The sequence below is a fragment of the Peromyscus maniculatus genome, chromosome 2 (assembly GCF_049852395.1).
Source record: "Peromyscus maniculatus bairdii isolate BWxNUB_F1_BW_parent chromosome 2, HU_Pman_BW_mat_3.1, whole genome shotgun sequence".
NCBI classification, from domain to species: Eukaryota; Metazoa; Chordata; class Mammalia; order Rodentia; family Cricetidae; genus Peromyscus; species Peromyscus maniculatus.
In genome coordinates this window covers 159,726,302-159,749,409 of record NC_134853.1, presented here as the reverse complement: position 1 = coordinate 159,749,409, position 23,108 = coordinate 159,726,302, and the positions used below count along the sequence as shown (strand labels likewise).

Here is a 23,108-nt window from a genome sequence, read left to right as displayed (position 1 = left end):
TACTGTATTGGCACCCGGGTGACTCTATGGCATAAGAAGATTAGATGAATAGCTCCAACATAGAGTATGGTTCATACATAGTGGCACCCAGGACACCCTGTCACTAGGAGGAAGAAGGGCAGCCATGGTATCATCTCCAGGGACCTTTGAAAATCAGAAATGCCAGACAACACCTAGAGCAAGTATGTATCTGGTCTCAGGTATCATGCAGGCAACAGGACCCTGACTTCAAAGGCCCTTCCTCCCCTGGTCACTGAGAGAAGTATGTGGGCACAGGCCATTGAATCTCCCTGGGGGACGAGAGATGTGTATCTGTGTGTCACTCCATGGACTCCACAGGCCTGGGCACCTGTGCAGAGAGAAGGGCAGTGGCCGCAAGGGCTCTGGGTGGGCAGGTGGGGCAATGATCACTCACTCTCCACGTAGAATACGCCCACTTTGTCCGAGTCCGACATGGAGATGTAGAGGACTATTTCATACCCGGCGGGCAGGCGGTCAGGGCCTTTGGTCCGCAGGATCATCTGAGACATGTCCTTGAGGTCTGTGGGTAGATAAAGAAGGTTGGGGGAGGGCCTGTGAGAGCAGGTCTCACCGTTGCTTTTACTCTTCCCACCAGGACAAGGCCCCCCCATGCATCATGGGAACTACCCAGAAGCCTGAGGGAAAGGAACTTATCTCCTGCCTGGGAGAATTGGTCAACCCTTTGGGAATTTCCTTTTCTCTAGTCTTTTTTCTCATATGCAGACCAGGCTGGCCTTGAACTTATAGTGATCTGCCTGTCTCATTTATGTGTGTGTGTGTGTGTGTGTGTGTGTGTGTGTGTGTGTGTGTGTGTGTGTGTGTATGTAGGTCAGAGAACAGCTTGCGGGAGTCTATTCTCTCTCTTTATCATGTGGGTTCCAGGAATTGAATTCAAGTCGTCTGGCTTGGTGGCAAGTGACTTTACCTGCTGAGCCATCTTGCCGGCCCCTCCAGGTTTCCCTCTACCCATGCATGTAACGGTGCAGTTGAACTGTATTTACAGTCATGCCTTCTGAGCACTGAACATCTGAATCATTATCTCCTGCCTCGACCTCTGCCCTGCCCGGGACAGGACACACATGTTCCCACCGTCCCCCAGTGTGGCCCCACTGGCACCTTGCTTGCTGTAGACCTTTTCATCACTACAGTCCTCCTTGGGCAACCAGGGTGTGTCTCGGTCACAGTTCACCAGCAGGATGGCCCCCTGGCCCTCAGGACCCCAGGTCCAGGACGCCTGTAACAGCAGGGACACAGGTCAGTGCCTTCCCTGGTTCCATCCAAGTACAGCTTCTGAGGGATACCGAGGGATAGATGTGGTGAAGAGTACCCAATGGGACAGCAGCTGGGACCTGGAAGGCTTCAAGTGCCTGGAAAGGACTCATATGATCACCCAGGTTCAAGAGGGGAGAGACAGGAAGGCTGAAGAGGGCATGTGGGCCTCAGCTCTGGTGTGAGTTGACCATGCCTGGCAGAGATGGTGGCAGGAACTGACATTCTAGGCCAGGCTTGAGGTGACTGATTCCAGACACGCTCGGAGCGCTCCCAAGGGGGCTGCCACCTTACTCTGCTTTCTGTCCTGTGGGCACAGTACCCGGAGCAGACTCCAACTGGATCACGCTGCTTCCCTGTTTGAAGCCCTCACTGTTGACTCAGATAAAGCCTGGGTTCTCTGGTCTTCCACGAGGCTGGTGAGACCCGTGGCTTCTGCATCCGGTCTCTTCCACCCACTCTGCCCTAGCCACACGAGCGTCCTTCTGTACCATCGAAACGCCTAGACCTTTGCCCTGCTGGTCCCTCTTTCCCAATCAACTCCACCCTTCTTCTTAGACTCAGGGCACCTGGCCCTCCTTGAAGGAGCATTTCTGGTCCCCAGGGCAGCTGCCCTGCTCTGTCCATGGGCCTTTCTTGATATGTTCTTCCAGGTCATAGGATGGTTACAATGGAGTCACCTACTCCATTCTTCCTTGAACTTTGGTCTCTCTAGGTTTTTGTTGCTCCCGGGGCCTGACCTAGTCCTAGACTATAAGAGATAAATTTCTTGTTTTGAGACAGGGTCTCACATAGCTCAGGCTGGCCTCTAATTCACCATGTAGCAGAGGATGGTCTTGAACTCCTTCTGATCCTCCTGCCTCTACCTCCTGAGATCTGGGATTCTGGCATGCATTACCATTACTAGCTAATATAAAAGATATCTGTAGGGTGGGCAAAGGCATTGTGACAATGTCACTGGTCCAGGTATGGAAATTCTCACTAATTCAGGTCTACAGGGGCTGGATGACTTTGCCGTGATTGTCCCGGTACTGATGCTGGTGATCAGACCAGGGTTCCCTGCATTCACGGGAAGCACTCCATCAACCAAGCTACAGTCTCCGCTTCCTGAGGATTTTGTGCAGGATTGTCAGGACTTCCATCTGTTTTTAAGAGCTCTCTCTTAGAAGACAGGGTCTGTTCAGGTTGGCCATGAACTCCTGATCCTCTTGTCTCTGCCCGCTGAGTGCTGAGATGACAGGTAAGGGCCACCTCTCTCAGCCTCCTTTAACTGTATTTGTCTAGATTTTCAAGTCAGGGTCTCACTATACAGCCTTGGCTGGCCTAGAGCTCTCTACATAGACCAGGCCTGCCTCTGCCTCCCGAGTGCTGGTATTAAGGGTGTGTGCTACCACAACCCCTTACCCCTTTACTTTTAAAAGAAGAGGCCTAAGGGGAACAAATGCCTTCCCTGGGTGGCATCTGTCTCCGATGCATTGATTCTTCAGACACTCTGTGGCCGGTGCTGGGGAAGCTGACCCTACCGCGAGCCTGGCTTGTCTGGGGCCCATCCCTGCTGGGTTGCATCTGCACCCAGCTTTGAGCCTCAGCCTCCGGCCCTGTGAAGTGGCAGCTGACCACTCTGCTGGACAGCTCTGGCCGTATGCACCGTGCAGTCCCTGAAATGCCCTGGAAGTCCCCCCATGTCAGGGTGAGACAGCTTCCACCCTCAAGGCCAGTAACCTTCTTAGGGTTGTTCCTCTCCACCTCGCCATCCCGGTCCGCATCCACATCCAGTGAGATCTCTGCAGGCAAGAGACAAGAGTGAGTTGAAGAGCCAGCCAGATAATGTGAGGTTGGAGGAGCCCAGTGGAAAACAGGGCAGCTCCCTCTGCCACACACAAACACACACACACACACACACACACACACCCTGTTCACTTGGTTGCTGGGAGAGGGCCTTGCTGAGGTCATCATCTTCCACCCTGCTTACATGCTACCACCTCTGGGGAACCGCAGCAGACATATAAAGCTTTGGAAGTGGACAAGTCTCTGCAAACCCTGGTGGGGGTGGGAGGCTGATCCTCACTGTACATGTGTGAGAGACACACATGCCCAAGGTCACAAGGTGGTATTAATAGAATCAGGGGGTCACGATATTTCAAATCTCCTCTTCCGGCCTTTCTCAGGAACATCTGTACACACACATGCCTGTCTGTCTGTCTATCTGTCTGTGTTTCTGTCTTGGCTTTCTCTCTTTTTCCTCTCTCCTCATTTTATTTTTGTTGAGAAGAAGTCATGTCTCTAGCCCCTGTCCTTCTAAGGAGCCTGTGACGCCGGCTTCAGATAGGTGATCCAGGGCAAGGTCCCTGCTGACCCTTTCTCTTGGAGACCTTCAGCATTCTGGAACCTCTCATGGGGAGGCTCTGTGGAGCCTGTGGGGCCAGAGAGAAGGTTCAACATAAGATGGTCTTAGGTTGTAACTCTGGTTCTCTGGTCATGAGCTGTGTGACTTTGGGCAGGTTCCACCTCTCTCAGCTCCTATTCCCTCACATGCAGCCTGGGCTTCTGGGTTAGCAGCTGTACTAACAGAAACAGCCAGAACTACTGACTTACAGAGCCACATCACTCCATGTGTGGGGCTGTTCTGGGTGTAGGGTGTTTAGTGGTACCCGTGGTCACCACCTGCAAGATGCCAGTAACATTTCTCATGCCTCCAGCTGCTGTGGAACAGCCTGGGGAGGTAAAGCTGGAGGGAGGTAAAAATGGGGTGTTGCTGGGGAGCACACCCAGCACGAGATATGCTGTTTCCAGGCCCTGAGCTGCCCCAGGGAGCTTGCCCATGCTAACTATGACTTCAACCATAGCAGAAGCTGGGTGGGAAGGAATGCACCCCAGCCAGTCCCTTTGGGGGCCTCTTTGGGTGGAAGGAGGGCCCTGACACAGGGAGGGTCCTGATGGTACCCACCCCCAGCTGCACCAGCCCAACAGGGTCCAGAGTTAGATTCAGGTGCCTCTTCTGTCCACAGTTCAATTCCCACTGACCCGACTATGGCTTTTGTGGGTGCAGAAGGAAATGGGAAGATCGTGAGGCACTGGGAAGAGGCACTTTCTGGTTTCTCATCCTCCCGGACCTGCCATGAGTCCCGTACTACAAGGCATCCCACTGATGACGATGGCTCCCACTGATGAGGCGACCCTCTGGAGTACCTGCTGCAACTCAGCTCCGGGCGAGTGACACTCGGCAGCTGTCTCCAGGAGCCTGTGGCCCCGAAGAGAAATACAATCCTACCCGTTTCAGAAAGGAATAAACTCAGGCTCTGTAGAGCCACTCGGCGGGCACCTACATGGCTCATGATGAGGCTGGAGCTGGCAGAGGATTCCAGTGCAGAGGTGAGGCCCGCTAACCGCAGTGAGAGGCCGAGGTGCAGGGACAATGTTGACTTTGGCTCCCAACTTCACCAGCTTTTCAGCCCGCCACACCCCACTCCATGAACACAGTGCTCTGCCAACTGCGGACACTCTCCAGGGCTGGTCTCCCTCTGAGAGCTCCAGGAAGGAGACCCACACTGCCACGCAAACCAGGAGTCTGAGGCCACCCTGACAGCAGGGAGGTGACACTGCACATGCCCGAGTTCTTAGAGTGCAGGGTGGTCCTGACTCCAGACATCTGTTCTGTGCTACTCCCCTCGCTGGTCGAGTTGACCCCTGGCTGCCCCAGGCTGACATCATACCTGGACAGTGTCCAAAAGCCAATCTCATCTTAAAGTCCCAGCATTTGCTCCCCTGAAGGTCGCTGGCCACATCCTCACAGTGGAGCCCTGTGGCTTCATTTCTAGGCCACAAGGGAACACTGAAGTTCCTTATGGTGGGTCTCCGGTGTTTCCCATGCAGGAGGAGGTCATAAGAGATGATGTAGTGCTTCAGGCTGTACTGAAGGAAGGTTCTCTCCCTCTCTCCCTCTCTCCCTCTCTCCCTCTCTCCCTCTTTCTTTGTACTTGTGTTTGTAGCCCTGGCTGGCCTGAAACTCACTATGTAGACCAGGCTGGCCCGGAAGTTGCTATGTAGACCAGACTGGGTGCTGGGAATTTAACCAGGATTCTCTGAAAGAACAGCCAGTGCTCTAAACTGCTCAGCCATCTTTCCAGCCCCTATCTCCCTTTCTGATAGGGTCTGGCTATGTAGCCCAGGGTAGCCTTTCACCCTCCATCCTCCTGTCTCAGTACTTCTGAGCACTAGGATTGCAGATGTGCCCCATTAAGTCCAGTTGAATCATTAACTTCAAAAATGTTAAATTAACACACACACACACACACACACACACACACACACACACACACACACACACACACACGGAAGCCAGAGGACAACTTTTAGGAGTTGGGAGTCTCTCCTGCATCTCAGGGACCAAAGTTAGGCTGTCACACTTGATGGCCAGTGCCCTTGCCTGTCTTTCCAGCCCCTTTGAGCTCTGGGCTCACAAGCGCTGGGCAGGTGCTCTATGCCCCATCCCCCCAGCTCTGTCCCTAGCATTAAGATCTTTATCAGAGTGGTACTTAACTTGTCACAAAGAGATCAATCAAACAGCTACAATCACTTCAGGGCAGTAGTAATCACCTCCCTACTGTCTCCTCACCTCCCTCATACCACAACAGGCTTCTTGCTGCTTCCTGAGCACGTTCTCTCTCTCTCTCTCTCTCTCTCTCTCTCTCTCTCTCTCTCTCTCTCTCTCTCTCTCTCTCTCTCTCTCTCCTCTTTCCTTCCTTCCTTCTTCTTTTACCTTTTTTTTTTTTTTTCCTGAAACAGGGTCTCACTATGTAGCTCTGGCTGTCCTTGAACTCTCTCTGTAGACCAGGCTGGCCTTGAACTCACGGAGATCTGCCTGCCTCTGCCTCCTGAGTGCTAGGATTAAAGATGTGCGCCACCACACCCAGCCTGTCTCCTGACTGATTACTCTCTGAAGGCCCTGCCACCTTCCCGTTATGAAACTTGTGCTTGCGCGGTCTCACTCTCGGCCACCTCCTCTCCATCTTCCACAGGACTTCTGGTTCTCTTAGGACCTGTTACTGTCCCCACAGCTGGCTTCTCCACTGCCCTCCAGTCCCCTTAGCTACCAGCTCTCCCCTGGATCTTCTCTCTGGCTCTGATGGGGCCTTGTTCATAGGCCAAGAAGGAGAGGCTGGGACAGCCCTTCTGAGCTCTGCCCTCCCCAGGGGGAGGGGAACACACCTGTTTCACGGCTTCTGGACTCCAGACATTTCCCAGAGGCTCTGGGTCCTGCCTCAGCTACCCAGAATAGCCCCAAGGTGTCAGGTGGCGCCCGGGTGCCAGGGCGTGGGGCGGATTCATGGGAAATGTCACTAGGTTTGAGTTTGAAGCCGTTGCCCTGCGAACCTAGACACCGAGTCTGTGCGCACTTTGGCTGGCTGCCAGCCCTGTGGACTGTGGTGTGCCGGCCTGGCCTTCTGACTTGAGGCAGTGTGAGGAAGGGCTCTGGGGACTGGCAGAGGAATGAGATCCTCAGTGGACGCTGGCAGCTCCAGAGCTGGGGCTGTGTGGGGAGCTCAGGGTCTGTGGAACATTCACCTAAGGAACAAGGACGAGAAAATGCTGCGGCTCCAGAACGTGTCCCCCCTCTGCCAGGACCCCAGCAAGAAGGAAGGCTGTGGCCTCCCATCCTTCTATCCCCCATCCCGGTTTTCCTCCGAGAAGTCCTAACTAGAACCTTAAAGGTTCTTAGAGATGAACTCAAATCCTCATTCTGTAGCTGGGGCAAACTGGAGCCCAGAGAGGGTGATCTACTTGTCAGGGCCACAGGGCAGGGTCAGACAGAGATCTAGGGTCTGGTTTGGCCAGGGGCTCCGTAGGTTTGTTCCCATATCCAGGATGAAGTCCCTCCAGGCAGAGAGCAAGGGAAAGGGGGGAGGGAGCCTCCGCTCAGCACCTGCTGTGCCTTGGCACAGGCCCTTTGCACATGCCACTCCCCCGAATCCTGGGAGGCACCGTGCTAGAATGCCCTGCAGAGCCCCCTTTTGCAGTTGGAGAAACTGAGGCCGAGGGTGATGGAGTTGGCGCGAGATCACCATGACGTAGACAGAGGAGGCAAAGCCACAGCTTATTTCTGCCTGGCCCGAGGCTCTTGCTGTTCAGTGTGGGCTTGGGACAGTCCCAGTGAGGTGCGCTCAGAACCGCTTCTGCGGGACCAGGTCTAGGGGTGTTCAGGGTGTCCCTTTTCTTTTGGGTGCTGCCTCTAATCACTCAGAGTGGAAATACTGAGGGAGGAGAAGGTCGTGTGGGACATGGACCATGGGCGGGCTGCTCATCCCTGCCAGTGGAACAGAGAACAAAGTGATTTGAGTGGGATTTCATCCAGGCTGGTTTTTACAGTGTGCATGGCTGCCTTTCACTCCGAGAGGATGCCCTGCCTGGGGGAAGTGCTTCACCACTGATCTCAGCTCCTCCTCCTCCTTCTCCTTTACTTTTGGAGACAGGGTCTCCTGAGGTCATCTAGGTTGTCTTCTTAGCCCAGACAAGCATTGGGCTTTCAGTCTCCTGTCTCAGCCTCCGAGGAGCTGGGATGACAGGTAAGTGTCACCAGGCCCTGATTCCTTTTCTTCTTGGTTTGTTGGATTTTGTTTTTTCAAGACAGGGTTTCTCTGTGTAGACCTGGCTGTTTTGGAACTCACTCTGTAGACCAGGCTGGCCTCGAACTCACAGAGATCCACCCGCCTCTGCCTCCCTAGTGATGGGATTAAAGGCGTGTGCTGCCACCCGGCTGCCTGCAAGCTCTCTTTAGTGGACATCCTGCGGATGCTCCAGCCTGGGTCACATTCGTTGACAGGTCTCCAGCCACCACCCTCCCTGCTTTTGTCCTCAGGGATCCCTGGCTCTGTGGGATGGGGTTTCCTGGAGGCAGTCATCTGAGACAGGCGGGGGCTGTGTGTCACATGCCAGGGTTTAGCACTTGGAGTCAGGCTACCATCTCCCAAGCCCAGCCCCTTCCCCTCATTCCAAGCCCCCTCGCTCCTGGGCTAAGAAGCCCCTGGTACACAGGACACGGTGACAGCACCCAGACCCCCGGGGGAGATTAGCTGAGAAGCGAGAGAGAGCACTACCATTGAGAGTCCTCCAGCCTCTGAGGGGTCACAGGAGACCGAAGAGAAGGGAAGGTCCTTGTAGAGCAGCTAGCTGATCTTAGGGGAGGTTTCACAACCCTCAGAAAATGAGATAGCGGATGTGACTTGGTGCCCTACTAACCATTCTAGATGTAACCCAGGCAACTTTGTTTTGCCTTTTCTGAGCCTCAGTTTCCCCATCTGCTTAATGGTCACAGTATTGGTGTCTCTCCTTGCAATAGCCGAAAGGATAGCGCGAAGTCATGGTGGGTAGACATCCAGGTCTGGAGCCTGGCACACTGTGGGTGCTCAAGAAAAGTCCCCAGTTTATCTGCCTCCTCCTCTTCTTCTATTCCCTTCTCATCAAAGCACCCAGTGTAGACGTAGACACAGCTCAGTGTGCAGTGAGTGGGGACACCATTAGGATGCCACCCTCCTGTCAATGTTTAACCACAGCTCCATGGACAGAATGAGCCTCTGGATTCCTTCTAGCATGAAAACATCAGTAACAGAAAATAGAAGGAAATCTCCTCTGCAGCAGGTACTGAGTGTTCAGAAGGTCACGTCCCTGGGCTCTGCTCAGCCTTACTGTGTCCCTGACACCCACGGCAGAGTACTGCAGGGGAAGAAGCCAGGGAATTGCTTCCAGTTTGGAACTCCACCTGCCACACCTGCTGTGTGACGGTGAATGAGTTTGCTAACCTCTCTGGTTCATACCACACTGTCCTTTGTGGACCAAACGAAGAGCATGAACTGGGTGTGTTAAGAACCCTAGGCTACAGCTCTGTGCCCAGGGCATCTGGGATGGTAGTTAGGACTGTCAGGGACAATGGGAGCTCCTGGAGTCTCTAGGCTGTAGGGCGTGTGTGTGTGCGTGTGTGCGTGCGTGCGTGCGTGCGTGCGTGCGTGCGTGCGTGCGTGCATGTGCATGAGAGAGAGAGAAAGAGAGGATTTCCTTTTTCTCTCTGTAGGGCACCAAGCCTGTGAAGGGGACTCCAGGGCATAATTCCTCTACATGAGTCCCCCACCCCTGAACAAAAGTTTCAGGGTACTGCTCCAAAGTTGTCACACTACTTGGAAGTGGTCCCAGGAGCTGGCCTCCCACACTGAAACCTACCCAGCGAATTTCCCCAGGCCCCCCTCAAGGTGAAGGCACCAGACCCCAGCACCAACTCACCGATGGCTGTGAGGAAGAGCCCAGCCTGGTCAATGGGGGCGCTGCCCTCCTCATCATAGTAGTTGACGGTGACCTTGGTGGGGAAGCACACACAGGAACAAGAGAAAAGGGCAGAAGGTCACAGGTTATAGTGAGAAACAAAACAAACAAACAAAACCCAGAAACAACCCCTATCTCCCAGCTATCTCTAAATACAGGGCCCCCTCCTCCAGGAAGCACCCCTGGGCTGCTGAGATGCTTCTCACAGATAATCTAACAGGACAAGGGGTTACTCTCCCCTACCTGACCTCTGCCCTGGCACATCACCCCGTTTCCTGGGCTGACTGTGCTGTGTGTCCAGCTCCAGCTAAGCCCCAGGGGCTCCGCTGTTCCTTTGGATGGTGCCTGGTGCCAACATGGCAACAGGTCTAGAGCAGTGTTCACGAGAGAGTCCAGAGTGGGGACCGTCTAGCTTCGGCTACCTTACCTGGGCAAATCACTTTGTCTCTAATTGCTCAGCACCCCACTTTACAGGCAGGTCTGGGTTGCTATGGATATAATTGCCAATCATTCTATGAGTCTGAGAAGCTATTTTTTTGTTGTTGTTGTTGTTTAAAAAAGCAACAACAGCCGGGCGTTGGTGGCACACGCCTTTAATCCCAGCACTCAGGAGGCAGAGGCAGGCAGATCTCTGTGAGTTTGAGGCCAGCCTGGGCTACCAAGTGAGCTCCAGGAAAGGCGCAAAGCTACACAGAGAAACCCTGTCTCGAAAAACCAAAAAAAAAAAAAAAAAAAAAAAAACTAAACAAACAACAACAACAACCCAAAACAAACCAAAAAACAGGACTTGCTGCTATATGACCCCGGCTAACTTCAACACCGTGATGCTCCTGCCTCTTAGGTGCTGAGATTACAAGTGTGCACCCCAAGTCCTGGCCTCTCTTTCCACATGTGCATTTTGAAACACTCTCATCTTGTAGCTCTGGCTAGCCTGGTACCAAGTAGCCGAGGCTGGTCTCAAGCTCACAGCAATCCCCCCGCCTCAGCTTATGCTTCCTTCAGCTCTCTGGGTTTTCCTTTCTTTTTTCCTGTACTAGGAATTGAACTCAGGGCTTCACACATGCTAGACACACAACTACTGAGCATTAGTTTCATGAGAGGGATTATTTTATGTGGATGAGGTTTTGCCTGCATGTATTTCTGTGTGTACCACATGCAGGCCTGGTGTCTTTGGAGGCCAGAAGAAGGTGTCAGATCCCCTGGAACTGGAGTTACAGAGGGTTGTGAGCCACCATGTGGGTGCTGGGAATTGAACCAGGGGCCTCTGGAAGAGCAGACAGTGCTCTAACCACTGAGCCACCTCTCTGGCCTCTAGCTTTCACTTTCTGTGGCAGGGTCTCGTATGTTCCATGCTGGCCAAAGCAGGCCTTGAGCTCCTGATCCTCCTGCCTCCACCTCTCAAGTGCTGGGGTTACAGGTGTGCAGCGCCACACCTGGCCATTTCCTTCCCTGTCTTCACTCTGCTGATGTGGAAGGACTCTATGGCTCGCACTGTTTTTATGACTCAGGCTAATGTGCTGCCCCCTCCACAAGACTCCAGCACAACCCTGGGCTCTCTGGATATTGACTTCCTGGCCACGGTACCTTGTCGCTGCTGGCCTCTGTGCTGGCCTGGGCCATGCTGAGCCGCAATGTGGTGCTGGGTGAGAGGGCCCAGCGCTGCTTGCCATTGCTGACCACCTCCTCGGCCTCCCCGTCACGGACCACCTCCACCTTCACCCCCTCCGAGTGCTTCAGGCTGAAGGTTTTGGCCCCGGCAGGGGCTGCACTGTAGGGAGAGAGGACAGAAGGTCAGAGGGAGCCTGGGCTAGGGGGACAGGGGCCTCGGCAAGAGAGTTCCAGTGGGTAGGGCTCCCAGGCTGTGTGGTCTGGGGGACCCAGGCAGACCTGGCTATGATGCCGTGACCTGCTGGTGGCAGGAGACTGTGAAGGGCACAGAGTCCTGGGCCAGTCTTGCACCTGCCGAGTGGGAGTCCAGGAACCTCGAATCTCTCTGTCTCTGTCTCTCTGCTATGCTAGGCAAGTTCTCTGCCACTCAATCATGCCTTTAGCCTTAAGACCCGAAAATGTTTTCTTGTTAGATAGAGTATTTTCATGCCACTCAGGCCAACCCCAAAGTTGTCACCCTTCTACTTTAGCCTCCCCAGTGCTGGGATTTTTAGGCTTGACTTAGGCTCTGATTCATTCATCCATTCACTCATTCATTCATTCACTCACTTATCTATCTATTTACTTATTGAGACAGGGTCTCTTGTAGGTCAGGCTGGCCTCAAATTTGCTAAGTAGGTGAGGATAACCTTAAACCTTTAATTCTCCCACATCCACCTCCATAGGCTGAATCATGGGCCTGTGTCGTCGTGACTGGTTTATTCCATGATGGGACTGAATGCAGGATCTTGGCCATGCTGAGCAAGTACTTTACCAACTGGGTTACATCCTATTTTAGGCCTTGGATTCTTCCTGGGTTCCTGATGCCTCTGCAGATGGGTGACCAGCTTTGGGAGCACGGGGCTCTATAAGGTGGAGGACAAGCCTGGACCCAAGGATGGTTTTGCTCCAGAGGCTGGGCCTGGAACCTCACCTCCCTGCCTGCTGTCACTGGGGACTTAACAGGATGGAACCGGCCCCGTAGTGGAGAGGACTCTGTCTCAAAGATCCCCGGGCCTGGAATGCCTCACCACTGAAGGTCATGTCTTGGGACTCACACATGGCTTCCTGATGAGAAGGAAATGGTCTGAGAATTGTGAGACCTCACCAAGACTTAGGGCAGGGAGGGCACTGGCTTGCACTGGCTGCTAGGTACGGAAATTTACGTTGCCCCAGATTCATATGCTGACATTCTAACTCCAGCAGAGTGATGTCCGGAGACCTTCAGGAGATGGCGAAGGTTACATGGGCGGAAGTGGGGCGGGGATGCCAGGGCTGGCAGTTTGGGTACACCCAGGTTTGAAGCTTCTTAAGGACCACAGTGGGTCAAGGGGCTCTGGAAAGACTCCTGTGGGATTTGAGATGATGACAGTTCCAGCCTGAGTGTGTCTCAGGGGTACAGCTGCTGCTCTGGGGGCCAGCACTCCAAGTTCCAGGAATCTCAGAAACACTGGGGTGCTTTTTACATTTTCAGGGCATTTTCCTTTCTTTAGGTTTTTGCTATTGGATCCAGGGTCTCCATATGTAGCTTTGCCTGGAATTCATTATGTAGACCAGGCTGGCCTTGAACCTGAACAACCTTCTTGAGCATTCTTCTTTCTTTTCTTTTTCTTACTTTTTTCTTTCCTTTCCTTTCCTTTCCTTTCCTTCCCTTTCCTTCCTTCCTTCCATCCTCCCTTCCTCCTTCCCTCCCTCCCTCCTTCCCTTCCTTCCTTCCTTCTTTCCTTTCTTTCTTTTCCCTACACCTACAGACTTAGGGGTCCCATCCCCTAAGAGGCTGTCTGTCTGGGTCAGGTGAGACGGGCAGAGACAGGCAATGAAGCAGGGACCCAGCTGAACAAGAGGCTTAAGCCTGTGACTCTCAGATTTAGCATTAGCATCAGCAATGTTAGCTAGAGGCTTTGTCCAAACAGACTGTTGGGTCCTAAGAATGTACATTCTAGCAACTACCGAGGCCACAGTTCGAGAACCACTGATGTAACTAACCTTCAGCAGCGTGGTCTGGTTGTTCTAGCCCGGGAGTGAGCTATCGTGAGTCTGTAGAGTTTGCCAAGCAATCCATTCTTGGTCTTTTGGCTAAAATAAAGTGGAGGGTGCTAGAGCCCTGCCCTCCTTGACTACTCCATCTGGCTTTATACATCAAGCTTCCGCATGCAGTTCTGAGATAAGGATGCTTTACAAACCACATTGAAAGCACCATCTCCCAGGACCCGGTTAGTCCCCTGCCTCCATCCCTCTGAGCCAGCAAGAAACCAAAGAAAGGAGCATCCAGTGGGTTAACACTGGGCCACATCAGAGCTCCCTGGCCCCCGCCTCCCACAGCCCCACACCAGCTCTGCTTGAGGCTGAGCAAACAGCTATTCTTGGAGCAGCCCTGGCAGAGGCCACAAAGACGCCATTGTCCCGTGTGGATCCTGTTGGCTGCCTCCTCCCTGGAAAGATCCTGCTAGAATCCCCTGCAGAAACCCAAGAGCCTGGGGCTACAGATGGCTTGGGGTCCCTAGAGGCTATGGGATAGTATCGAGGGAGGGAAAGGAATGGAGTGGGGTGGCTATGACCTCCTGGCTTACTGGAAAGAGTCTAAAGAAAGCATGCATGGGACAGGAGGCGGGCCCTAAGGACATGTCCACACTGTGTTCCAGCACCCAGGACATAACAGTAAATGAATGAATAATTGCTTCCTGATTGGCTTTGCAAACTGGTATCAGAGCATTTTTTTAAACGTTTATTAATTTAGTGTGTGTGTGTGTGTGTGTGTGTGTGTGTGTGTGTGTGTGTGTGTGTGTGCTCGTGTTTGTGTGTGTGTATATGTGTGTGTACAAGTGAAGACTAAAGGTTGATGCTGGATATCTTCCTGTACTGATTTCTTTCTTTCTTTCTTTCTTTCTTTCTTTCTTTCTTTCTTTCTTTCTTTCTTTCTTTCTTTCTTTCTTTCTTTCTTTCTTTTTTTTTTTTTGACAGGGTTTCTCTGTGTAGCTTTGCCCCTTTCCTGGATCTTGCTCTGTAGACCAGGCTGGCCTCGAACTCACAAAGATCCGCCTGCCTCTGCCTCCCGAGTGCTGGGATCAAAGGCATGCACCACCACGCCCAGCCTTTCCTGTACTGATTTCTACCTTAGCTTTTGAGGCAGGGTCTCTCACTGAACCCAGAGCTAATCATTTTGGCTAGACTAAGCCCCTGGGATCCGCTTGTCTCCATCCCTCAATACTGGGGTTACAGACCCAGCTGCTGCCCCTGGCTTTGTGTTGGTGCTGGGGATCCGAACCCACGTCCTCAGGCTTGCACACCAGCACTCTCCCCTCTGAGCCATCTCCCAGCCCCTCACTGCGCACCACTTTCCCTAATACCCATAATGCTGTTCCCCGATTCACTACCTGCCAAATGCCCATCTCTGGATGAATGGGTTTGTGCCTGTGATTATTTTTTCCACAGCGGGTTGCATCTTATTCCTCGTTTTGTTTCAGCCCTGGCCTAGTCCAGGCACAAAGTAAATAGAAAGATTTGCTGGAGATGGGGCTGGAGGGGGGCGGGGCTTGCTCACACAGTCATTTATTTGACACACATCTCCTGGGCATTTACTACACACCAGGCAGAGTTCTGGGGAAAGACTGGCTGGAAAAAAAAAAAACACATCTTTTGACTCTTGGGGCTTATATTCTAGTGAAAGAGAAGGGCTTTTTATAGATTATGCAAGTAACTGTGTTGACTGCGGCAGAGACATGGGTTGCCAGGCTGGGGTGCAGCTCGGCAGGGGAGGGCTTGCCTAACATCTGCTAAGTCTTGGGTTCTGAAAATGTGGGGTGCATGGTATCTGTGGTCCTCAGATGACTCTCCGAGGAAGGAACATTTGAGCTAAGAGTCTAAACTTTATTTTCAGAAGAATCAGCTAAGCCCATGGGCCTGGGACTCCAGCATCAGCTATATGGTGGCACACAGCTATAGAGTCCAAGGGGAGTTCTCTCAAGCTCCCAGCTGCCCTGATGCTGCGGGACCAGGGAGGCCTGAGCCAGAGAAATGGGGAGAAGGTGAGTGTGGTAGTCCCCCCCCCTCTCTCTGTGTGTGGGCTGTTCACTGATTGGAGAGAGGTCCCAGACATGGTGGAGCTGGCCTTTCTCCTGAGGGAGGGAAGCCACCAAGGGCCTGCCAGCAGGGAGGGATTTCAGAAGAAAAATAATGGAAATGTCGGGGACAGTAAGTGAGCAGGTGATGGAGGTGATGGTAACTGCCATGTGTGTGGTGATGGTGCTTGGGGCAAGATGGTGGCCATAGAAATGGGAAGATCTGGCTAGGCAGACCGTGTCCAGCTCCTCAAACGCTGTGTGGCCTCTGGGGAGCCACCCAACCTGTCTGATCCTCTCTCCGACAATGGGTGAAGGTCTGGGGCATAGCCTGGCAAGGCCAAGGAGGCCTACACAGCCTCACACTTGAGGGTGTGATGTGCCTGGTCTTTGCTGGCCCCTGGCTCTCAGCTTGTCCATCTGGCTTGGACCTCATTAACACCAGCCGGGGTTCATCCTTGGAATGACCCCAGCTCCTGGCAGCCGGGGTGTGACATCCTGCCCTTGGGTCTTTGGAGGAGTTGGAAGGGGGAGTTGTGGGTGCTAGCCTGGTGAGCACCCTCAGAGACAGAGATAAGGGGAGGGAGGAAGATCTCAGTCCAGGCCTCACACCCGATGCTCACTATGGTGGTAGCCAGAGTCCCGATGGCTGGCACTGGCCTAGGCAGGGCTGGTAGAGGCAAACCCTGGCCAGTAAAGGCAAACCTTGGCATGTGTGTATAGCTGGCCTTCTCTACCTGGCGGCCCCAGCAGCCTCCATCACAGGGTGCTGGCTTCTGGCTCCTCTACAGGGAGGAAACAATTTAATCTCTGACAACCCCTTTCCTCAGAAGTCTTTCAGGACTCCCTCCTACCTACAGAACGATGTCCACTCCCTGAGCAAATCCTCAAAGCCCCAGTTCTTGCTCTCTGGCCCACAGGCTTATAATCCAGGCCACTGAAATGACTCCCTTTCTGCCTCCATGGGTCCCACTTTCCTGCCAGGTGGGTTTGTTCCCATGGGAATTATCCTCAGTTGCGTGCTGAACCCTTGTCTGTCTTACAAGACCCAGCTCACTTGCCACCTCTTCCAGGAAGTCTTCCCTGATCCCACCAGCCAGATCACCTTTCTCCCTCCCTTAGCCAGGGACTTAAATACTAACTTGTTCAATATGTTTCTCCCATGAGTCTCACGAACACTTTGAGGTCAACAATCATGGTTCATTGTGATGGGTGATACAGTAATAAACCTAATCCAATTCACAACAATGACTTTACAGTCATTTACTTTTACAAAGTGTTTACCAGGCGGCAGCCTGCAAATCACAGACTCTCAACCCACACTTTACACGACCTGATGAGGCCTGACCGACCCATCCCATTTCACAGATGAGCACACCAAGACCCATACAGAATGAGCCCTCGCTCTAAAGAAGTCTCAGGACCCTCATGGCAGGGTGTGAGTGAACTATGCTCTGTGAGTCCCGGGCCTGGGAGAGTCCACCAGTCCTCACCATGGTCCTCTAGGTAAGGACCCAGAGAAGAAGATCAAGTGAGAGTCTCTTAGGAACCTCAAGACTCATCCCACCCCCAGTTATTTGCAGATAGGGGTCAGAGGCCCAGAGAGGGGACAGCCAAGCATGGCTTCCTGTTCTGGAGTCTTGGGTAAATGATTGAAATGAGCAGACTTGGGCCTGTCAAGGCCCTGGGCTCAGGGTCCAGCATGGGTATAGCTGGTCACAAGGGGTCACTTCTAAACACTGGGGTTTGGAGGTGTGAGGCCCTGCAAATACAGTATCACCCCAACTCAGGGGCCTGTGGCCAACAAGGAAGGGGCTGTGGGCTTAGCACACACGGTGCCAGGTCCTTCCTCAGCCCTCCCATCCCTGGGCACCAGCCTGAAACCCGAGTCCTAAGCAGCTCCTGGCAGCGCCTCCTGTCCAGGGCCCAGAGCTCTGGGTGTTGTTCTAATTTATGGGGCCACGGGACCTGGCCTGATGTCCTCCTTCGTCACTCTCTCGGCAGTGAACGTTGCTGCTCTGCCAACCTCGGCCACGTACCCTTGACCTTCCGTGGACCCATCCAACGGGGTCTGTCTGTTGAGGTCGGAGGTGGGCAGTGCAACCCCGTGCTAGTCAGTCTGCAGCTATCAATGGCTGTGCTCACTCACTCACCCACCCACTCCACGGCCCATAATGATTCTGCAAGGAAATGAGCAGGGAGGAGCCACGCCCCAAACACGAAGGAAGACAGGTTGAGAGAGCCCCTGGCAGTCTGGCCCTTGCTCCTCCAGCACTCCTCAGCTGTACAGTCTGACTTTGGGCTCCCCAAGGGTGAAAGGGACTATAACAGCACATATCTCATGAAGTCGGTATGAGGGCTGGGTGTATGCAAATGATTACATGTATATGAAATGAGTATGTAAATGTTAGAGAGGCTGCTGGGTGTTCAATAAATGTTAGGGAGCAATATTAAGTAAATAATGGCAAATCTCTCTTTCTCGTGTGTGTGTGTGTGTGTGTGTGTGTGTGTGTGTGTGTGTGTGTGTGTGTGTGTTGTATATGCACACATGTATGCAGGTGTATGTGCTTATATGTGCATACTCACAGAGGCCAGAGGACAACTCTGGGTGACCTGCTCTATTTGCCTTAATTTGTCTCTGTCTCTGTCTCTCTCTCTGAAACAGCCTCACTATACAGCCTGGCTGTGCTGGAACTCACAGAGATCCACCTGCCTCTGCCTTCCAAGTGCTGGGATTAAAAGGTGTGCGCCCTGCCTCATTTCTTTGAGTCGGGGTCTCTCACTGACCTTGGAGCTAGGGTGCTAGCCAGTGAGCCCGTGAGCCTCCTCTCTGAGCCGCCTAAGCACTGGGGTTACAGTGATTTGTATGTGGGTGCTGGCATTTAAACTTAGGTCCCACCCACTGAGCACTCTCTCCAGCATGATAAAAAGATCTTTGAACACCAAAACAAAATAAAAAAATTGTTCATTTCTACCATGCCAACAGCTTCTAAGTTCCTCAAAGCAGCCTGCACCCAGAGACCACTCACCTCACGTGAAAGAATAGTGGGGCCTGGCACTGGACTGGCAGGGCAGTTCCTACCCGGGCCACATGGTCTGGAAGGAAGAGGTTCTCCTTCACCCTCTGCCCTTGATGGGAAGTGGGGCTTGTTCATTCACCTTTGTGACTTGATGAAAGAATAACGAGCCCCACTCTCCTTCCGGCATAACTGGGCACACTACCTACAGGCCTTGCTGTGTGGAATCTACTTAGAGGTCCTGGGGGTGAGAGCATCACTCGGGGGCCTGAGCCAGGACCTGGGTCTCAGTCAGGGAGACTTGGTGAGAAGTAGAAGGCTGGGTGGGGGTAATAATGTTTTAGGGTCAGAGGACTCCCATCCAGGGTGGAGGGTGGTCAGGGGTCACATAGGGTGGAGTGGAGGAAGAAGCCCTGAGCTGTACAGACTTACATCTGGGTCCTGGTTGTCACCAGACAAGTGGATTCCTCTTTCTGAGCCTCGTTTTCTTCATCAGGATGCACAAAGAGCATCTTCCAGGTCTCACACAGAACGAAGGGGACAGTGCATTGCTTCCCAGTGTTGAGTGACCATTAACCCCTCCTGCTCCTGTCTGCCTGAGAGGAGCCTTGTCCCTGCAGAGACTGGACATGTCCCGATGGAGGAGGCTCCTTTCTGCCTGATCTCAGCTGACAGTGACTTTGCTTCCCTGGGCATCATGAATATTGTCTGGGGGCATTTTTGGTTGTATATTGTGATGGAGTCGGGGGGAGGGGAACTGCTACTGACATTGGGTAAGCTGAGGCAGGAATACCACTCATCATGCTACACCGTACAGAAGAGTCCCCTCAATAAAGAATGGCCCAGAGAGGTTGTGGTCTCTGTCCCAGATACATGCTGTCCAGGACGGTGACTGCCAGCACAGGTGACGGCGGGGCCTTTGCAGGTGACCAGCCACCCCACTCCAGATGAACTTGGAGTGTACGAAGTCTCACAGGGGAAAGAATGTCAGCTTTCTCAGGAATCATCTCTACATTATCATGTATTCCAATGATGGCATTTTGGATATGTTGAGCTTAACAAAATATAGCATGAGCATTAATTACATCTCTTCAACTTTTGTGTGTGTGTTTTACATGCACATATGTGTGTGTGTGTGTGGGGTGAGTGCCCATGAATGCCACAGTAGGGTGTTGGTTGTCCTGCTCTGATGCTCTCTGCCTGGGCCTTTCACTGAACCTAGGCTGGTAACCAGCAAGCCCCCAGTGACCCTCTTGTCTCTGCCCTCCACAGAGCACAGGAGCACACAGCCACACCTGTTTTTTTGTGTGGGGCCTGAGGATTCGAACTGAGATCTTCACACTTGCAAAGCATTGCTCTGACTCTCAGAGACGTTTCTCCAGCCCTAACTTTCATTTTTGTTGTTTTGAGGCAAGGTCTTAATATGTAGCACTGACTGGCCCAGGAGTTGCCATGTGGACCAGGCTGGTCTCAAACTCACAGAGGTCCATACTTGCCTCTGCCTCCCAAGTGCTGGGATTAAAGAATTAAAGGCATGCACAACCACTCCCAGCTTCCAGTCCTAACTTTAAAAAAATTTACTTTTTATTAGTTTTTTTCTTTTTCTTTTTCTTTGTTTGCTTTGTTTTGTTTTGGAGACAGGGTCTCTGTGTAGTCTTGGCTGTCCTGGAACTCGCTATGTAGATCAGGCTGGCCTTGAACACACATTGATTCCTCTGTTTCTGCCTCCCCAGTGCTCAGATTAAAGGCCATTTTTAAATTTTTTTGAGGTGTGCATGCATGTGTTGGGGGAGGTTGAGAAAGAGTCATGCTGGTAGCCCAAGCTGACCTGGAACTCACTATGTAGTCTAAATGAGCCCTGGACTCCTGGTTCTCGGGTGTTGAGATTACCGGTGTGAACCACCAACCCCATGTCTGGTTAACTTATCTTAAACATAGACTACTACAGCACTTAAAGCGACGGCTGTGGCATGCTTCAGCCTCTTTTGGGCAGGTACTGGTCTAGGCTGTGCTGACCCTTGGTGTTGGGGAACTCTCATTACTGTGAACTGAGTCCTGGCTGAGGCTGGTGGAACTAACAAGAGCTGGCACCTGTCCTCTTGTTCCCCGCCGGGCTCGGCTTCTCTCTGCTAGAGTAGAGCACAGACAAGGACTTGGGCACGGGGCCCCCTTTGCTCCCTAGCCCCCAGCAGACGCAGTGTGCCAGCCTTTCAGACAGTACCCACAGTGACCCAGCAAGCAGACGGGCATGGTGACAGCTGTGGCTTAGGGACCTGGGCGCCCTGGATCCTGGCTTACCCCTTGGCAGTGCCCAATTCAGAGTTGGGAAGGGGGAGAGATGGGCATTCTCCCAGGCCACTGGCGCCTAGACCATACTCCACCCTGTGTTACAATTCTCAGGGCCCATCCAGTCCTCCTTTGGGGTCTATATGCAGGACCCCTGAGGTCCAGGCCCAGGTGATGTGGAAGCTGGGGCAGAGGCCTAGGAATAAAGGAGAAGAGAGAGGCCTGGTCACAGGCTTGCTGGGATCAGCAGGGCCAGTGCCTCCTGTAGAAGTGGCTGGGCAGCTGGGAAGGAACTGGAGTGTGTGTGTGTGTGTGTGTGTGTGTGTGTGTGTGTGTGTGTGTGCGTGCGTGTGTGCATGCGTGCGTGCGTGCGTGCGTGCGTGCGTGCGTGAGAGAGAGAGAGAGAGAGAGAGAGAGAGAGAGAGAGAGAGAGAGAACTTAGCAGGAGACACACAGGTGGGCTTGGGAGGGCTGGGTGCTTTAGTGTCAGAATGATTTGGGAACAGGGCACACAGAGGAGGTACCCACCCAGGTCACCAGCACAGCACACTCACAGTCCTGCATACCCCTCCTTCCATCATGAAGCCCTCCCACCCTAGCAATGGAGAACATTTAGAATGCTTGGAGCAGAGAAGTACATATCAGACCATCTCTCAGGCTGCTCACCCCTCTCCTTCCCCCGAAAACCTTTCCTAGGTCCCACACCACACTACCCATTTCCTTGGGGGCATAGAACAGTGTTAGCACCATCGTTTCACCCTGTGTCTTGGGTACCCCAAAACCATCAAGTGTGTGGACAGAGAAGATGGGAAGGGGGGACAGATCCTGGCTCCCAGGGCATCAGTGGGTGGAAAGTGACTCCATTCTGATCTCAGGGTGAAAGTAAGGAAAGGCATTTTGGTGACACAGCTCACAGCCAGTGCCTGGGGACAAGCAACCACCAGCAGCCCCCGGAGGGTGAAATCGGATAAGTCCCAGGCCAGATTCCACCTGGGCAGCTCCCCTTGGAGCAAGCCAGTCCCCAGCGCAACCAGGGAGTTTCTGCTTGCTGGGAGTAGGAAGCTCACTGGTGGAGGAGGCTGGGGTGAAAGGTAAATCAGAAGGGGTAGGGGAAGTGAAAGGGGCGTGTTATAGAGAGCCCGTGTGTGCTGAGGTCACGAGGGAGGGGGCTGAAGAGACCGGGCAAGGGGAGACCAGCTAAAGAGGAACAGTCCGGTAGGACAAGGAGGGGCCGCGACTGCGTGTCTTGGAGGGCCTCTGGATTGCATGGAAGCGGGCACTGACTGGCCTGGGCGTTATCAGGTTTCTGAGAGTTCTTGGGATTTCTAGGGATCTCGAATTGAAGGGAATTGAAGGACAACTTGGGTACGGAGCCAGGCTGTCCTGGTCCAGGGTCTCAGGGTTTGTGAAGGGTGGGTGAGTCGGAGGGGGAGACTTGCCCACTGGACTCACCTGTAGACATCGGTCCAGAGGTGCGTGCCCAGCACGTACACCGCCTCCACGCGGCTCCCGTACAGCAGCCGCACCGTCCGCTCCCGCAGCATCTTATCACCCCCGCAGAAGCCGCTGTTCTTCCCCGCTGCTCCCGGTTCTGAGCACCTGCTACAGGTGAGCGCGCCGCTGCGCCTGCGCCCGCCGCTGTGCTGCGGGCGGCCTTAAACCACAGCCCGGGGGCGGGGCTGGGCGGGGCTGTCCGCCGGACTCCTCTTGGAGTGGGCCTGCGGCCTGTCCATCAGGCCTGTCCCCGCCCTCCTAGCGCCCCCAACCGCAAGCTGTCAATTCCTACTTCTCATGTTTGGCTTGCTCATTCTTTTATTCAATAACCCCCCCCGCCCCCATTTCTGGACCTACAGCCCGGAGGGGCAGAAAAACGCGAGCAGGGGCAACCGAAGGGACAGGGCAGGAGTGGGTGGGAGCACAGAGGGGGCGACCAGACCCAGTCTGGGGCCAGGGAAGGCTTCTCAGAGGAGACCTCTGAGGTTTCTTAAAGAGGATCTTGGCAACACAAGGGGAGGAGAGGAGCCTCTGGGACACCTTCGGGAAGCTGGGCGCCCCCACATCAGATCTACACTGCCGTGGGAAATAGGGAGTGGGGGAACTCTGCCCCTGGCAGGGACCAGAATGCTAACTAAGTCCAAGCAAGAGAGAGGCTGCAGGAGCCTGGAATGGCTCTTCCTCAGGGGTGATCTGGGAGTGTATTCTGGTTGCTCCAAACCACGGTGAGCAGGCTGAGCTGGGGCCAGCAGCAAAGACCCCGACCCCGGCTGGAACGTGAGAGGGCTGGAGAGGGGAGGATTGGTCCCAGTAGTGTTTATGGATGGAGATTTGGGTGGCTCCCGGTGGCTGAGAGGGTGTGCCTGTGTGAAGGACAGGGACCCGGCAGAGGATTAGGGCCCCAGCCTGGGACACCAAAAGGTGTGCCAAGGTAGAGGTCAGTGTGTGTCCTGGAAGGCCAGGGTGCATGTGATATCTAGTGGGGGGTCTGAACCGTCGTCAACTC

At 53.6% G+C, this 23,108-nt stretch overlaps 1 protein-coding gene across 2 annotated transcripts in view; it reads right to left on the bottom strand.

Moving 5' to 3' along the window:
- Padi2 (peptidyl arginine deiminase 2) overlaps window positions 1-22,282 on the bottom strand; it is a 42,402-nt gene extending 20,120 nt beyond the window's left edge. Inside the window, exons 1-6 of one of the 2 annotated variants that reach the window (XM_076565567.1) lie at window positions 22,061-22,282; window positions 11,185-11,368; window positions 9,562-9,634; window positions 3,013-3,074; window positions 1,138-1,255; window positions 416-541 (exon numbers count right to left, since the gene is read on the bottom strand). In XM_076565567.1, the coding sequence (XP_076421682.1) occupies window positions 416-541; window positions 1,138-1,255; window positions 3,013-3,074; window positions 9,562-9,634; window positions 11,185-11,368; window positions 22,061-22,152 (655 nt within the window). In that variant the 5' untranslated portion in view covers window positions 22,153-22,282. Of the gene's footprint in view, window positions 1-415; window positions 542-1,137; window positions 1,256-3,012; window positions 3,075-6,498; window positions 6,977-9,561; window positions 9,635-11,184; window positions 11,369-22,060 lie in introns of those variants that run through there. The other variant, XM_076565566.1, reaches the window with a different exon arrangement.
- Window positions 22,283-23,108: the final 826 nt, after the last annotated feature.